The 12,545-nt window shown below is 42.6% G+C and overlaps 1 protein-coding gene across 2 annotated transcripts in view; it reads left to right on the plus strand.

Moving 5' to 3' along the window:
- The first annotated feature begins 4,703 nt into the window (after nt 1–4,703).
- The window catches only part of ALDH18A1 (aldehyde dehydrogenase 18 family member A1), a 38,551-nt gene continuing 30,709 nt past the window's right edge, over nt 4,704–12,545 (plus strand). The window contains exons 1-2 of one of the 2 annotated variants that reach the window (XM_081823745.1): nt 4,704–4,906; nt 7,977–8,092. In XM_081823745.1, coding sequence (XP_081679871.1) covers nt 8,005–8,092 — 88 coding nt within the window. In that variant the 5' untranslated portion in view covers nt 4,704–4,906; nt 7,977–8,004. The remainder of the gene's footprint in view (nt 4,907–7,976; nt 8,093–12,545) is intronic. The other variant, XM_081823744.1, reaches the window with a different exon arrangement.

A 12,545-nucleotide genomic window follows, 5' to 3' on the forward strand; every position in this document is an offset into this window, starting at 1 on the left:
AGTTCCTAGCAGTTACTAATCTATTTTGTCTTCATATAAATTTGCCTGTTCTGGATGTCTCATATAAATGGAATCCTACAATATGTGACCTTTTGTGTCTGTACTTCTTTTACTTAGCATAATATTTTCAAGGTTCCTGTTGTAGCATAGATGAATAATATTCCAGTGTATAATTACACCACATTTTATTTATTCATCAGTTGATGGACATTTGGGTTGTTCCTACTTTTTGGAAGTTATGATTAATGCTGCTTTGAACATTCATGTACAAGCTTTTGTGTGGACTTAGGATTTTTATTATTTTGAGTATATACCTAGGAGTGGAATTTCTGGGTAATATGGTAACTCTGTATTTAACTTGTTGAAAAACTGCCGAAGTACTTTCCAAAGTGGAAATCCCACCAGTAGTGTGTGAGTATTCCAATTCTCCACATCTTTGCCAACACCTGTTATTGTCTTTCTTATTTTAGCCATCCTAGGGGGTGTGCAGTGGCATCTCCTGTGCTCTACCATGCCCTTTTAAACCCCAGAAATCAGCATATCTGTTCTTCCAAGATAGGAATACCTCAAGTGTTCTCTTCCTCTCTACCTCTCTGCTAATTTAATTAGCTTGTAAACCAAGTTTCCATTACAAGACTACTTAATATACCTTAAATAAGATTTTATGGTTATCTCTAGTCACTCTCCTTGTAATAGACCTCCAATACATTTTTAAAAACATCTATAGAACAATGCAGTCTTCTTAGTTCCCTCCCTTTTATCTATACAGGTTATCAGCTCTTTGACTTACTGCACAAAAGGTCTGTATTGTAACCATGTATTCAATTTAAGGAACAAGTTTTATTTTAAAGGGGTATGTACAATTTGGATAGAATGAAATTGAAATCCTAGGCAGACATTGCAGGTGTGGAGAAACAAGTACTCTCAAAAGCTTTTTGGGGAATTATAAACTGGTAGAAACTTGGAGAGAAGGGCAGATAACTATTTGATAATATGTATCAAAAGCCTTAAAAATGTTCATAAACTTTGTTCCAACAATTCCACTTATTGGACATTTTCAAGGAGGGAAAAATATCCAACAGTGGAGAAGTAAATATCATATATCCATAAATTGCAATGTTGTACAACCACTGAAAATTGAGTAGACTTACCTTAATTACAATATGATCTATTTTTAAGTGAACACAACAGACTACAAAGTAGGGCATATATTCTGTGATCTCATTTTTTTTAAACGAAAGTTATACATGTATACTTAGGCAAACAAAAAAGTCTAGAAAGCTAGCATGTCAAAATGCAGATTTTTAAAAAAATAAATGCATTCCTGATTTTTATAATCAGAGAAAATAAAACTATATTTTGAAGAAAATATATGCTCTCCAAAAGGAACCTCCCTGTTTAATGTATGTAAGAATGTTCTATATTTATGAGTAACTTCCCTTTTCTATTGATATATTTATTTGGGATTCTCGGCCTGTCTTTGGAATCAGGGGTTCTGAAATGCCAGTCACATCATAATCTTCTGTGGTACTTTATAAAAATACTGATTTCTGGGCCCTACCCCTAGAGATTCTGGTTCACTGGTGGGAAAAGGAGATTCTAAGAATCTGTATGTTTAAAAGGCTTTCCTCGTACTTCTGATGTGCAGCCCGGGTTGCAAAACTACAAAGTGATGTTGCATAGTGCGACTGAAATGGATTTCATTGAAAGCATCTGTCCTATCATTGCCAACTCATGTGATATGTCCATCAGCCTAGCCTACTGCCTTTTCTCTAAGAATTCCCATCACTCAGAGTTCTGCCAAGGGTGGGCCCAGCCTCCAGGCTCACGTTACCTGCATGATCCTGCCTCTCCTTGCCACAGCTGACCAGTCCAAAAGTGGAGTCCTGGACCAAGTTAGGCCAGTAAGATTTTTCTCTCCTAGGACTTTGGAACTGGGACTAAGACGGGAAGTCAATCAGGAGCCAGCACTAACTAAGGATATTTGAGGGCTGAGGAAGCCATTTTCCACCAAGTGTTCACTGATGAAGAGCCTACCTTAAAAGGGGGAAAGAAAGAAACAGATGTGCAGAGAGAAGTGTAAATAAGACACCCAGAGAGGAAGGGTAGTTTTGGTTCTCAACTTCCAGTGCCTTGTACCCATCTCTCATGAGATTCGGTTTTACCTCTTGCTCTTGGAGACTGTAAGTTACTCCTTCTAGTAAATTGCCTTATTTGAATGTTTATCATCAATCAAAGAACCCGAAACTAAGATAACAAACCAATACTCCATAGCATGTAAAGAAGTAGTCTTCAATCCTGTATTCCTATAGCCCAATTCTAAATAATCCACTTTCTATGTGACTTTCTAGTCATGGCCAGCTCTATTTCCATTTGCTGAAACAAAATTTAGGTCTCTCCAATTAAAAAAAAAATCATTTTTAAAATCATATGGAGGAAGAATACCATGGCTATTTCCTCTATTTCTGCAGAGGCACAAACTAGCTTATATTTCTGGATTTGGTATCTCCCAATCCATAGTCACATATCCCACTCCTTTCTCCTCACTGGTGGAATAGAATATTAATAGTAAAATAGTAATAAAAAATAACAGTAATAAATAAAATAGAAAATGTACAGTGTTAAAAGATTTCTATATTTGTTCCTCTTAACCCCTGTGGAATAGACAATGGCAGTGTTATTAGTCCATTTCTTATTTGAGAAAACTAAACCCAAATGAATTAAATTCATTCATTTATCAAATATTGTCTATTATGTGCCAGGAACATACTTCTCTACACTCAAGAGCTTATATTCTAGCAGGGAAGGCAGACAAGCAATTACCTAAGGCAATGTGTGGTGTAAGAGAAGAACTAGGAAAGGATTTCCCAAGTGGAGAAGGCCTGTCTCTAATGGCTTTGGCTATCCCCAACAGTTACCACAGTTCATGGTAAGAATCTTAAAAGCTGAAGTACCAGATGAAAGTTACTGGAAAGCACTTTTATTACTTTTGTATCCTCCAGCCTACTTCAAACCCAAAGAGCTGACAACTCAACCCATGTTCAGTGTTCCCATCGTTCACCTCAAAGAAGTCCCTTCATCTGTTTCCTAACTTACTATAGTACAACATCACCAGATTTGCAAGTATCCCTCTTCTTCTTTTACCACCATCCCCACCAACTTTGAAGTAGTAAGTGATGTCAGCTCTCCCCACTTTATGCTCCCCATGCCCACTGCTGGAGCCTCCTTTCCAGTCATCATTTCTTACTTGGGCCTTTGCACTAGGCTAAACAACCTCCCAGCTTCTACCCTTCTTAACTGATTTCAGACACACAAATCTCATCATTGTGCCATTCTAGTACTTTAAAAGTCATGGTTCTCTATCTTTGAGGATGATAAAGTTCAAGCTCTTTGGTGTGGCACAGAAATCCTCTTGCAAGGTGGCCCCCCACCAAACACCTCTCCTGTCATGTTCTGCATGCAGCCTCTTCTCATAGGACATCTCATGGCTTTGCTTATTGCATCTTCTCTTCCTCATATGATCCTTCTTCCCATTTCTAGGTGAACGACTTATTTTTTGTCCTTCAAAGCACAATTCAAATGTCTACTCTCTTTTTAAAGCCTTGCCTGAATCCCTGGGCACCCCCTCCTCTAGCATTAATCATATTGCATTGTAATCATTTGCTCACATATCTGTCTCTCCCATAAGGCTGTGAATTCATTTAGGGAAGGAACAATGTCTTCCTCCACATCTAGGGAATGCCTGGCACGTAAAGTAGGCAATGTTAATGAACGAGGAAATGAATAAGTAGGCCCAGCAGTGTTCTCAAGAAGAGGAAGACACTTTGTCACTGACCTCCAGTCAAGTGCTGTGCAGCTCCCCACCCCCACACCTGCTCAGCCCTGCCTGTGCCTATACAAAACATGCCCTCTGAGGAAAATACAAGTAGGAAAGAGGGAGGAGACAATGAGTTATAATTTTTTTTATTTTTTTTTAAATTTTATTTATTAATTTGACAGAGAGAGACACAGCGGAAGAGGAAACACAAGCAGGGGGAGTGGGAGAGGGAGAAGCAGGCTTCCCGCGGAGTAGGGAGCCCGATGCGGGCCTGGATCCCAGGACCCTGGGACCATGACCTGAGCCGAAGGCAGGCGCTTAACGACTGAGCCACCAGGCGCCCCTCTGAGTTCTAATTTTAAGGGTGGATCTGCATTCACCTTTGGAATAGTTCCAATTGTCAGGGATTAAATACAACTTTTTTTTTTTAATACAACTATTTTTAAATGCAATACTCTCACGAATGCGCTTGCCGAACAAGAGTTGGGCTGGGACCTTTGGGGAAACCTCCAGACGACTAGGGGGTAAATCATTTTATCGCAGTGACAAAATTTTCGCATTTAAACAGCAGAAATTTGCCGAAAGTGTGGATTCTGTAAATACAAGTACGGGCAAGTTGCACCAACCTATTTCTGAGGCGCGCCTGGGATATAATGCTCAACACTGACAAACACACCTTATGGAATCTACCAGCAGCTACGGGAGCGAGGCATATTTCCCGCCTCCCTGTGAAGACTGGTGGGGCCCCTGTCCCCTAGCGGGACGTGGATGTGCACCCCTAGATGTCGAGCCCCGCCTCCCGGCGTCTGCCCGGGCCTGGGCGGGCGGGATCCGCCACGTGGAGCGCAGACCAGATTCTCCAAGGCGCCTACGCTGTTGCCGCGACGTAGCTCCGGCTCGGCCCTTTGCCCCACGTCAGCAGCGGAGGCTCCGCGGCCTGCGTTTACTCCAACGCCGCTGACGTAACGTCATCTTGCGGGACGTGGACGGAAGAAAAAGGAGAGTAAGCCGGCGCCGGAGTCTGCCCGGCGTGGAGTGCGGACCAGGCGGCGGGGCCGGGCAGTGAGGTCTGGCGGCGGCGTGAAGCAGGTACGCGGCGGGGATGGCGCGGCGCCGGCGCCTCCGCGGGGGCTGATGGGGCGCGCGGGCCGCGGCGGAGGAAGGGGTGCACGCCGGCCCGCGGGCTACCCAGGGGGCTGCGGGAGCGCCGGCCGGGCGGGAAGCCGGGCCCGCGACTGGGGGGTGGGCTCGCGGCGACCTATGGCGGCTGGCTGGGCGGCCCAGGTCGCCCTGGCCGCCCTTGTGGTCCCATACGCCTGGGCGGGGAGGCTCCACGGTTCGAGGGGCTTGGGGCACCTGACCTCCGCGGCCGCCCTTGGTTACTCCCACGTGGAGGAACTGGTCCAGGTGGAGGCCTGAGGGCTCAGCGGACCCCTCTCCGGGAGTCCGGAGTCAGCTTCCAGTGCATCTGCCTCGCTGCTGGTGATGTACCCTGGTTTATAACCGGCCACACGCCGACTCTCAGCGGCCTGTGTGAGTGGTCCCCTGCGCTCCCCCCTCCCCGGGCTTTCGTGACCCTCTTTTTCAAAACCAGGCCCCCAGCAGCGGGGGAGTTCGCTCACGACCGCCCTTTGCATTGTGGCACATGGTCTGTGAGTAGTACCTCCGTGGCACAGCAGGGAGCACCTGGACTCCCCCGCCCCCCATCATTATCCCCTGCTCTCTGAGGCGGCGAGATTTATCGCACCGTCTTTGCCTTTGGGTAGTGAACCATCTACCAAGCCTGTGTTTCTGGGTGAAGTTTGTTGGGACTAAAGTTCAGTTCTTTGACCAAATCAGTAAGATAAAGGCATTCCGTTTAAGACGAGTAAAAGAGGTACTTGAGAAATGGCCTGAGTCAAAACATAGAAACTTTTTTTTAACCGACGGCGCTTGAGTCTAGACACACATACCCTTTGCTCCCTGGAATCAGCTGTCTGCTTTTTGAGAGCGTAATAAACTCTGACAGGAGAACCATTCATTGCAGTCAATCAGAGGTGTGGTATAGGGGAGAGGCCAGGAAGGCTTGGTTTCTAGGTCAGTCTTGAACCTATCAAGTTAGTGACCTTGAACATTAAGAGCTTTCACTTATTCTTAGATAAGAGAGAGGTAAGCAATCAATAAGTATATTTCGTGATTATATCCATCAAAGAATATTTATTGAATTCTTATGCCTGTGGCACATCCTGAAGGAAATAAAGAGAAAGTTGTAGGACATCATTAGTGCCTAGAAGAAGCACACCTGACATTTGTTGAGCATCTGTTGTACCCAAGATTCCATGCATTGTCTAATTTAATTCTCACAATAATCCCGAGAGGTTCTTCCTGTTACCGTCCCTGATTTACAAAAGAGGAAACTGAGGCTTTGAAAGACTCAGTAACCTTCCAAAAGGCACACAGCTAGCATAGCAAGCGCAAAGCTGAAACCCCAATCTGTCCAACTCCACAGTCCATGTTCCCTCTCCAGTTTACCATGCTGTCAGTGGGAAGTTTATAATCCAGGTGGAAAAAGCAACAGTAACACATAAACCAGTTAAAAGCTAACCTGTAGGATTGTATCTAATTTTGAATGCTAGAACTGCTGAGAAAGTTTTCATGAAGGAGACAGAACTAGAATTTTAGTGTCTCAATTTGATTCTTTTACCTTCTTGGCATTCCTGTTAGAGAATTCATGTGTAAATAATTGTTTAGCAACAATTACTGAAGGAGGGATGCCTGGGTGCCTCTGTCGGTTAAGCATCAAGCATCTGCCTTCGGCTCAGGTCATGATCCCGGGGTCCTGGGATCGAGTCCCGCATCCGGCTTCTTGCTCGGCGGGGAGCTTGCTTCTCCCTCTCCCTCTGCTGCTCCCCCTGCTTGTGCATGCGTGCTCTCTCTCTCTCTCCTTCTCTCTGACAAATAAATAAAATCCTTAAAAAACAAAAACAATTACCAAAGGAATTTATATAAGCAGCGCACGAAGACCATGGGCTTATGTCCTCCTTAAATGTTATGCAGATAATTTTCCCTTGGGATCTTCCAGACTGTCACAAACTGAAGTCAACAAAGACAGCACTTAACACTTTCTGTTGCCTATTGGATGACATATCTTTTACAGCAGATGTATCCTGCCAATCTCTTCTCTCCCCTTTCTGTGCCTTTGTGCAATATAAATTGAAGAGCCATACATACCACTCCTTGTTTCTCTTCACTGTGGGGCTAATTGCTAGTCTTTTTGAGACACATTTAAGAGGGTTGGAATATATTCACCAATCCATAGAGCAAAAGTTAAAAAGAAGCTTGCAAGCAAAGAGGGTGCAGTGTTTTTCTTATCTTGTGAAAACACCAATGTCCCTGTAGCATGAGAGCTGCAATAATGAATGGCTTATTCTCCGTGCATATATAGGAGGGAGCCCCCTACCTTTTTGTGAAATAAACTATTCTTTATCTAAAGCCTCAAGTTTGACCCAGGGCCGGAAAATGCCCATAACCACCATATTCCCAGCTCAGGTCTCTAGCCATGTACTCATCCTCTACGGGATATGCCTATAGTCATTTAAGATGCCAACCATTTGCAGGCATTGCACTCCTTCCAGGCATGCAAGAGTATGCTTTAGATTCCTGTGGGCAGCAAGAAGAAAGATGACAGTAGCCTCTGGCCTTTCCATCCTCTTCTTGTGTCAGCAGGGGTCAAACAGACATTTCAAATATGTGGTTTTCAGAGCTTTTTGGGGAGGTGATAGCAGGAAGGTGGAGATGGCCGCTTATTGGATGTTAGATCTGTTTTTGATTTGTTTGAGACTCCCTAATGGTGTAGGAATTGTAGTGAACATTTAGTATCCATACATAAACATCGTACTTTAACTTATTTTGTCACTCAGAATATGTATAATCCTTAATTGTCATTTGCTTGCATAAAAACTAAGGAGATCCTAGGAAAGGAAGGATGAGGTGGGACCTGAGAAGGAGCCATTTCTTGTCTCTCTCTTTTCTATATACAGAGCAGGTGGGAGTGTCCCTAATACAAAGGAGTTTGGAGCAGAAGAGTCAAGCTTTTACTCTGAGAGTATGAGGAAGTGGAAGAAAATAAAGTTAATTGCCTATTATTTTCATTTTCATCTTTTAAAAATGCGTTCTACAGATACTTTGATCATTGACCACATCGCAGCATGTTGAGTCAAGTCTACTGCTCCGGGTCCCAGCCCTTCCGCCAGCGTCTCCTGCCCTGGGTCCAATCCACAGCCCTCTCCAGATCTCGTATGTACCGTAGGAAACTTAGAAGGATGTGGGAAGTTTGGAAGTGTTTCAAGCAAGGTTTTAAAGGAGAAAAAAACATAATTTGGCAGAATCGGACAAAGACAGTAAGCAAGGAAGCAGCCAGTGGTGAAATGTTCTGAGTGTTTGTATTTATCAATAAAGTGAAACTTTTGGAGGTGATAGCTTTATGGCATCAACTGTGGTGATGGTTTCACAGGTGTATACTTACAGAATCATCAAGTTGTACACATTAATTTTGTACAGCTTTTTGTAAGCCTAGTTAATTTAAAATTTAAAAATTTTTCAAGTAAGATGTTACCTATATTTGTTTTCCAAGGTTTTTTACAGGCTATTTTTGTTCATTACCTTTTTTTTTTGTAGTTAGTTTTAATTTTGAGACTATTGTAGATTCATGTGCTATAGTAGGAACTAATACAGAGAGATTCCTTATGCCCTTTACATGTTTTTCCAGTTTCTCAATCCAGATATTGACATTGATATAGTCAAGATAAGAACGTTTCTACTACTACAAGATCCCTCACTTTTCTCTTTTATGGCTGTCCCCCTCTTCCTCATCCCTAGCCCTGGCAACCACTAATCTGTTCTCCATTTCTATAATTTTGTCATTTCAAAAAATGTTATATAAATGAAGTTATACAGTATGTGATCTTTGGGGTTGGGTGTTTTTACTCAGCATAATTCCCTGGAGATTCATCCAAGTTGTTGTGTATATTGGTTGGTTCCTTTTTTTTTTTTTTTTAAAGGTTTTATTTATTTATTTGAGAGAGAGAATGAGATAGACCATGAGAAGGGGGAGGGTCAGAGGGAGAAGCAGACTCCCCGCTAAGCAGGGAGCCCGATGCGGGACTCGATCCCGGGACTCCAGGATCATGACCTGAGCCGAAGGCAGTCGCTTAACCAACTGAGCCACCCAGTCGCCCTCGGTTGGTTCCTTTTTATTACTGGGTATACCACAGTTAGTGTAACTATTCACCCATTGAAGGGCATCTGGTTGTTTATTTTTTACTGGTATGAATAAGGCTGCTATGAGCATTTGTGTGTAGGATTTTGTGTGGACAAAGTTTGCATTTCTCTGGGATAAATGCCAAAGAAGTTCAGTTGCTGGATTGTATGGCAGTTGCATGTTTAGTTATATAAGAAACTACCAAACTGTTTTTGCAGAATGGCTGTACCATTTTACATTCACCCGGTGTATGAGCAGTCCGCTTTCACTTCATCCTCATCAACATTTGATGTTGTCACTCTTTCATTTTAGCCATTGTGATAAGTGTGTAATGATACCTCGGTGTGGTTTTAACTTGCTTTTCCCTAATGGCTAATAATGTTGAACATCTTTTCCTGTGCTAGTTGGCCATCTTCATATCCTCTTTAGTGAAATGTCTCTTTCTCATTTTTAATTAGATTGTTTTTTTACCTTTGGATTTTTAGAGTTCTTTCTCTTCTAAATACTAGTCCTTTACAGATATGTGGTTTGAAAGTATTTTCTCCCAATTTATAGCTTATCATTTCATTCCTTTAACAGGATTTTTCACAGAGGAAAGTTTTTTTTTTTTTTTGATGACGTCCCATTTATCAATATTTTCTTTCATTGATTGTACATTTGGGGTCAAGTCTAAGAGCTTTGTGTAGCCCTACATCCTGAAGATTTCCTCCTATGTTTTTTCTAAAAGTTTTATAGCTTTACATTTTACATTTAAGTGTGTGATCCATTTTGAGTTAGTTTTTGTATAAGGTGTAGGGTTTAGGTCAAAGTTCATGGTTTTGCCTGTGGACATCTAGTTATTCAGCAGCATTTGTTGAAGGGCTATGTATCATGTTTTGAGTGGCTGTCTCCTTGATAGCAATTAAATCTTACCAATAGTCTGTCTCCAGACCTTATTGTAAGAGAACTTGCTTATCAACTAATGAAGCTTATCATCATCATTATAATAGAAAAAAATTTCTATTTCCAAAAATTTCTATTTCCCATTCACATAAAGAATATGAGAAAAGATCAAGGTCTGGAGCCAGGGGCCCTGGGTTTTAAAATTAGCTGTGCTACTTACTTACTAAGTAACTTTAGTGACTTAAAACAACTATAGATTTAGGTAACAATTCTATGTTGGACCCGGCTCAGCTGCACAGTGGTTCTATGTCTGTGTCAGAACTCTTTGGCTCGGGGCTGATTCTTGAGGGCTGGGCGACCTCTGCTGGGATGATGGATCACCTCTGTTCCATGTGGTCTCTCATCCTCCAGCAGACTAAACATGGCTTCTTCATAGGATGCTTTCGGGGTTCCCAAATAGAGCATGCATGGAAGCCACAAGGCCTCTTGAGGCCTAAGCTCAGAATTTATGCAGTGTTACTTCTGCTATATTTTATTAGTTAAAAGAAGTCATAGGGCTGGCCCAGATTCAAGGGGTGGGAGAACAGATTCTACCTGTTGGTGGAAGAAGTTTCAAAGTATTGTGGCCATTTTTGCAGTCTGGTAATGTTAGCAAGTTACTTAGCTTCTCTGGCCTCAGTTTCCTTATTTATAAAATGAGTCTAATAATAACACCAACTAACTCATACCTAACTCATGAGACTTAAGTCATGAGAATTCAGTATGATGACAGCAATAGTGGACACTTTTTTTTATAATATCAGCTAATACTTATTGAGTGTTTATTTTGTGCCAATTTTTGTTCATCAATTCATTTTATCCCCTACAGCAACCTTATGAGATAGGTAAGGTAACAGCAAATAAGCAGAAGGATTGAGATTCCAACCCAGATAGTCTAGCTCCAGAACCTACACCTGTCCTTTTGTATATCCTCTGCCTCTGTAAAAGATGTGTGAATACCTAACACAGCTCTTAGTATATAGTAAGTATTCAGTATTTTTATTGTTATTATTGTTTATTCTTATTAGTCTAATTCACAGAAAGAGGTACTTTCTGATCTTTTCTCTAGATTTTTCAATTTTTGTATCCAGATTTCTCTAGATTCCGGAGCCCTAGAAAGGCCAAGTGAGAAAGCATATACATATAAACACAGAAGAAAATGCAAGGCCAGGAAGGGAGATAGAAATCCTGTCAGGGTCCTCTCTTGTTCAGGCCTGGAACACAGGCTTATTGATTGCTGAGCACAAGGACTCTGATGCTGAAAAGGTAACAGACTTCTCCCTTGGAGTACGGTGCATGGCATTTTTGAGGAATATGGACAACCCTCTTCTCACCCCACCCCCAATACGGTGCACACACATACCTCTCATACTAACCAGGAGGAGATGGCTTTTCTGTGGGACTTAGAGCCTAAAGGTTCGCTAGAAGATCGGAAGAGATTGCCCCTCCAGAAGCCTTGGATTTTTCCTAACTATTGAGGCCTTCTCAGTCCTCAATATGGACTCTAAAAAGTATGAAACACTGTAAAACATTAAAAAAAAAAAAATGCCCCCAAGAAAGGTAGGATCAATCTGGGAGTAATACAGGTCCTCTGCGTTGTTGAATAGGAAGCCCAAAAAGCCCTGGATCCCATAGAACTCTCCCCGGTGCTAGAATCCACTGGATGTAACTGATCCTTTACTTGCTTGAAACCTTAGAGTTGTTTCCTCTTGAACCTTGTCAGCCCTGATCTGCTGATATCCATTTGCCTATAGCCAGAATGACCCTTGACTGCCTGGCGCCCAGGTGTGCTGGTATCTTTGCTGATAAAAACTGTGGATCAGGAGCCTATTTCATGCTAACCTGGCCTGCTAGATTCTGATTGGTTTCTGCCATTTGATCACCTGGACTGACATGCTTGCCACTATCTGTGTCTTACCCTGCTCCACCCATGCTTAGCACTCTCCAGGACAGGATAAGGCCTGCAGGGACAGGAAAGAAAAATGGCTATCAGGCCTAGTCCTGACAGCTATCAAAGGGATACTTGGTACTTGGGTGTAGCTCTGAGCTTTGCAAATAGCCACCAAGATCCCAGGTCCAAACCTTAGGGAAGTAAGTCTCTCCCTCTGCCACCCCTCTTTCTATCAGGTCAATGAGGCCAGAATTACTATGTATACAACTTTTAAGCTTAGACTGAGGTGTATATATTGCTTATAATAATATCACTGAAGACTGATGAACTTATTGAAGAAAGGGAACTCTCCACAGAACTTAGCCCCAACAACAAACCAGCCTGGTAGTCCCTGGGACTCCCCCAGCAGGAAGAGACAACCCATCTGTGGGTCCAGCAAGGGTGCCAGGTCCCAGTTCCATCCCAGAAGATGGACTTACTTTGTGCGAGGAACTGGACTGCAAACCTGTTGTGAAAAAAAGACCATATCATCTTTCTTGTGTCTCCACAAACCTGAAACATAATCACTTTTTATTTTTATTTTTTTTAAAGATTTTATTTATTTATTTGACAGAGAGAGACACAGCGAGAGAGGGAACACAAACAGGGGAAGCGGGAGAGGGAGAAGCAGGCTTCCT

Source organism: Leptonychotes weddellii, chromosome 6 (assembly GCF_054177405.1).
Source record: "Leptonychotes weddellii isolate Sample4059 chromosome 6, ASM5417740v2, whole genome shotgun sequence".
NCBI classification, from domain to species: domain Eukaryota; kingdom Metazoa; phylum Chordata; class Mammalia; order Carnivora; family Phocidae; genus Leptonychotes; species Leptonychotes weddellii.